General features: G+C 35.3%; 1 protein-coding gene across 1 annotated transcript; it reads left to right on the top strand.

Annotated features, from left to right (window-relative positions):
- The first annotated feature begins 2369 nt into the window (after positions 1 to 2369).
- LOC100386927 (olfactory receptor 51V1-like) lies at positions 2370 to 3531 on the top strand. The gene has a single exon (XM_002754907.6). The coding sequence runs from the start codon at positions 2437 to 2439 to the stop codon at positions 3376 to 3378; it is 942 nt and encodes a 313-aa protein (XP_002754953.3). The 5' UTR covers positions 2370 to 2436; the 3' UTR covers positions 3379 to 3531.
- The last annotated feature ends 2007 nt before the right edge of the window (positions 3532 to 5538 follow it).

Genomic DNA, 5538 nt, shown 5'->3' with positions numbered 1-5538 from the left:
TCATACTCAGATTCCTAGTTCATCTCCATGCATCTCAGCCACTTTTCAGAGCATCCTTCACTGTGTGTTATTTTTTGTGGCAGAGCCTTAATTTTGGGGCCACTTCCTGCTGCCTTCTTTCATCTCTTCTCTTTGTTAAGCCTCCATTTGCTTTTTTCTCTAGGCTTCATCTCCAGATGACCTCCTTTCCCTGTGAGAGATAGGCAGCATGATGTCCCTGTGACCCACACAGCCTGTGCTATACTATCAGTCCACAGTACAAATATATTTCCATATTTGATATTTCCTTTACTCTGACTTATAACACATTTTAAAATCTCTAGGCAGAGAAAGGTATAATTTGTCATTAAGGGAGGTGAGTAATGAACTGTGTGTGATGACTGCATGAAACTCAAGTGAGGGCTTTCTGTTTTGTCCTCTGAAATGGGGCATCTTTGACAGCTATCACCCATGTAATATTCTGGTTCTTTGGAAGCTGTACAGCATGATGTAACATGAACAAAATCATGTGCATGAAGAGTGAAGGGATCCATTACAGTAAATTCAAATTGGAATAAAAAAAACAAATATAACATAACTAGGTGAATGGTACGCAGGATCTCTCTGAACCATTTCTGACAACTGCATGTGAATCTATAATTATCTAAAAATAATGAGCTTAATCTTTACAAAAAATACTGACATTTATTTTCTCTTGTACCCTGTACTATCCAACCTTTTGATCATATACACCCACTGTATTCTCTTAGCATGGGTACATTAATGCTCATTGCATTAATCACTGTTGTTTATTTTGACTGAATCCTTATTTAGAACAAAAAGCATACCTTAAATGTAATTATGCTTCAAGCTCATTTTTTATCTGTATTAGATTTATTAACTCCCCTTTTCCAAGGATACTGTTCAGATACTCAGTTATATTATGAGGATAATGCCAGGTACTCATATAAATTAAATATTTTTAAAATATTATATTCTTTTTAAAATATTAAATCACTCCAGGTTAAAAAATAGTTTTTAATTAGCCAACTATACAAATCATTTTGTTAGAGCTCTATGTGTAGTTGAAATCTTAGTATTATTTTATAAGCTCTAATAATTCACAGATTCTGCCAACCAAAGAAGCTCACATCATGTTGTCTTATGTACTTCAAGTGGAAGAGGTGCTAAATGTACTGGGAGTACATAGAGCTATAAGAGGCTTGGCCAAGATAGGACATATTTATGACTATTTGGTTATCACAAAAATATGGTATGCTTAAATAACTGATTTTATGTTACCTGTAAAAAGCTAACACAGTCATAGATAAAATACATATTATCAAATATTTTAGTATTTAGTTTAAAAGGCATGTCAGTCTCCCATATCATTTTTTTCTGATAGATGAAAGATCTTGCAAGGTGTAAAAAAGAAGTAAGTCAAGACAAGCATCTCTACCTATTAAACTATCTGATGGTCTGTTAAAATCCGTATTTTCTCCTAAGGTCTGTATTACTGCTCAAACTTATGATGTCTGGCAGGATCAATAACTACAGTGTTGTGACATCAAATTATTTACTAATTTACTTTTAATGACATATTGCATTGGAATGCATTATTTTCCAATTACTATTATCCATTAAGAAAGTGCAAATTAAAACCACACTAAGAAATAACTGCACACAACCAGATGGCTAACATGAAAATATAAAAATATACATATAAATGGCTAAAAAGAAAATTAAAATAAATTAAACACATTTCACTTATGTTATCTCATATGCAAAAGACCTAAGATAATATTGGGAGACACCAGAAAAGACAAATATCTTGCACAGGATGAAAAGGTGCATGAAAATAGAGAAAAAAAATAGAGTCAAATTTAAATAAGTAAATAATTTGAAAAGGAGCTAATGTGGAATGTGTAAAAATGTTCTGACTTCACTTAGTTTGTATAGTTTCTTTTGAATAATCTTTGTGTTCTGCAAAGTTAGGTTACTTTAGCTAGTTAACATCTGTTGAAAACTTATGACACTTTGAAGGTAGTACCCAAGAGAAAAATGACTGAAATATTTCACATTCTCCTGAGGTTGATACCAACTATGACAGCAGTACCAGTGAGGACACACTCTCTTCCTTTAGGAATAAACAGACACTCCCGGAAGCCCTACCTAGAATCTAAATCCCACAGGTCCAGTAATGTTACTGTTTCTACATAAGACTCCCTAATCTTGCATTACCTCTAAGTAATAGCCCTGAAGATTCCATGTCGAGATGGCAGGGTTTTGCCATAAGAGGTAAAGAATAAGTTCTTTATTTTGCTGAATTTATGCAAATTACAGAAATTGTATTATATTTTACTTTCTTCCTAAAAGCAGACAAACATTACTAAAAATCAGGGAATCACAAACCTATGTAATTTGCATTTTTCTAGAAGTGTTTTCAATCCTCTATTAATGTCTATCTCTAGCTCAAACTTCAATAGTTCCAGATTTGTTCTCACTGGTTTTCCTGGCCTAGAAGTTCACTATCCCTGGCTCTGCATTCCTTTCTCCTCCATCTATGCTCTGGTGTTCCTGGGAAACTGCATGGTGCTCCATGTGATCCGGACTGAATCAAGCCTACACCAGCCTATGTTCTATTTTCTGGCCATGCTGGCCCTCACTGACCTGTGTATGGGGTTTTCTACTGTGTACACAGTGCTGGGGATCCTGCTGGGGTTAATTCAAGAGATCAGCCTGGATTCCTGCATTGCCCAGTCTTATTTCATCCATGGTCTGTCCTTCATGGAGTCCTCTGTCCTCCTCGCTATGGCCTTTGACCGCTACATTGCCATTTGCTACCCATTGCGCTACTCATCCATCCTAACTAACGACAAAATCATGAAAATTGGAGTGGCAATCTTATGTAGGAGTTCTTTACTAATACCTCCAGTCATCATCCGTCTGAAGTTCTTAAATTATTGCCGTCCTCACATCCTTTCTCACTCTTTCTGCCTGCACCAAGACTTAATTAGAATGGCCTGTTCAGACGTCCACTTCAACAGCATTTATGCTCTGACACTGGTGATCATCAACCTGTTGTTAGATGCAGTGCTCATACTCATCTCCTACATTAGGATTTTGCATACAGTCTTAGCCATTGCATCACGGGAGGAGAGACTCAAGTCTTTGCAGACCTGTGTATCTCACATCTGTGCTGTTTTGGTTTTCTACATCCCAATCATTGGTCTGACCATGGTGCATCGCTTTGGGAAACACCTCTCACCATTGGTTCACGTCCTCATGGGCAACATCTATGTTATTTTACCACCCATGATGAACCCTGTTATTTACAGTATAAAGACTCAACAGATACAAAAAAGAGTCCAGAGATTGTTCTGCATGAAAGGAGCATAAGTTTATATCAAATGTGTATGAATTTAAATTCAACAAGTGAAGTTAAAAAGGGTAAGAGTCAATAAGTATGTAAACATAGATGTAATGCTGTCTTTTAATAATATTTTATATGTTACAGATACCTTCTTCACTTTCCCACAATCAGTCAGCAAAATTGACATCTATAATACTGTGATAAGTTTTATAAAGCAGAAATGTACATACAGTGGGCTGAGAATCATATTAGTGCATAAGACAGGTTATGTATTACCATTAATACCTTGTTATGGTTAGCTGCATCAGGGTACTTTGGGATCCACCCATTATGGAAAAGGTAAAGCTATTTAACATTCTTCAAGTAATTACTAACAGATCAGTTGTTATCTCAGCCCATTTTTATTACTCTGACAAGGTTCTTGTATATTGTTTATTATATTGTTTACCCATGGCCCCTGCTGTCTGATTTAGCTAGTGGAGGAAGCTTCATAGGGAGATTGGAATATATGAATAAATTACAAAGCGATGAAATTAATGATATAAAAATAATATTGATGTTAGGTTGTCCACAAACTAAATAATATTTCTGTACTCCTACTTTATCAATGGAAATTGAATAACAGATATAGACAACCAATGATTGCCAAAGTAGAAAGAAATAGATTTTTTGATTAGTTTGTTGATCAAAATAATGATGCCAATAGCAACTACTACTGAAAACCATTTGAATCATTGAAAATGATTAATTTTAATTCCTATATTTATTTGAGTTATCTCACTTAAATCCTCTGCTCAGTAAAAATACCATCTAGATTACAACTATAACCAAGTAATACAAATATGTTTCTAATTTTAAATTTCCATTTATTATGTTCCATGCACTATCATAAATGCTTTATTTATAGTCCCTTAATTAAAAATCACAGTCAAAGAGATAAGATGACTTCCCTAAAGCTTTGTAATTATAAGCAGCGGAGCAGAGATTTGGTTATTGGCAGTCTGAGTCCACAGGTTGCCCCGTTAGTCATAGCCTACATTGTGTTCTAATGCCTAAGCCAAATGTGTTTCCTAATTAGTTACATTAAAATTATTGCACTCAGTAAAATTATTTAAATCTCATGTGAGATTTAAATAACATTATAACTAGATATCGAGTATAATTAAGTAACATAACGATATCAAAAACAACTTTTTTTAGTAACTAAATTATGTTTTTATTTTACTATTATTGCAACTGTTTAATTTCCTTCTTTAGTCAAAGTATGGGGATTTGAAGCACAAAGAAACGGAGAGCATCTGGTCATAATTTGTAGATGGTGGAAAAACTTCAGTATAAGAGAGTATCATGTTATCTCCTGTCTTGTGTGCAGGCCTGGGAATAACATTGCTGTGCACCTTGTTTGCTGATACGCTCAGACAGGTCAAGAGGTGCATACATGGATCCATTCATTCCACAGACTGATTTTATTGACCTCCTGTTCTGTGCCAAGCACCCGGCTTAGACCTGGCAGAGGCCTGACTCCCTGAAGAAGGAAGCATGGGCAAAATCCTCCAGCCATGTTTTCCAGTGCACATACAGTAAACAGTTTTCCGTTTTAAGTTCTACTATGTTTGCATATATTCTAGGAGTTATTTTGTTTTGTAATCTCCAGCAATAATTACCATTTTTTGACTCCTCAGTAATATCCACTTTTCTACCTTCCCATAATTTCCCCCTGACATGTCTGGTACACATTCTAAAGTTCATATTAAGTAACATTATAACTAGATATTGAGAACAACTAATTGAATGTTGTATTGAAACTCCTAAGCAAGGAAAGGAGATGGTTCTGAGTCATCTAGGTCCCTATATAGTCCCAGGATACATTGACTGACCATGTGCCTTGGATAATTCCACTCTTTTCTAAATCCCTGCCAACTTTTCTTGGGCTGATACTTACTCTTGGAATGATAAATCTGATTGATTCACTTTGGTTGGTACCTGACTGAGTTGCTCCTTCGATCATTGGCTCTCAGAGCCCTCCCTGTGTCTAGGATAGTGAAGTCATTTTGCCTCTTACTATGCCAATTCCATTGTTTTAATGGTATGCAGTTGGACCTTGGACCACCTTTCTTGAGAATTATTGCTTTAGTAGCTAGAAGTCTGTTTCTTTAAACTGAACATCTCATTTTAACTAAAGTATC

This window comes from Callithrix jacchus, chromosome 10, assembly GCF_049354715.1.
Source record: "Callithrix jacchus isolate 240 chromosome 10, calJac240_pri, whole genome shotgun sequence".
Classification (NCBI taxonomy): Eukaryota; Metazoa; Chordata; class Mammalia; order Primates; family Cebidae; genus Callithrix; species Callithrix jacchus.
This window is presented reverse-complemented; position numbering and strand designations above follow the sequence as displayed.

Bases quoted from the DNA above. Each gene is read 5' to 3' on its own strand.
- LOC100386927 (XM_002754907.6), top strand. From the start codon at position 2,437: ATGTCTATCTCTAGCTCAAACTTCAATAGTTCCAGATTTGTTCTCACT.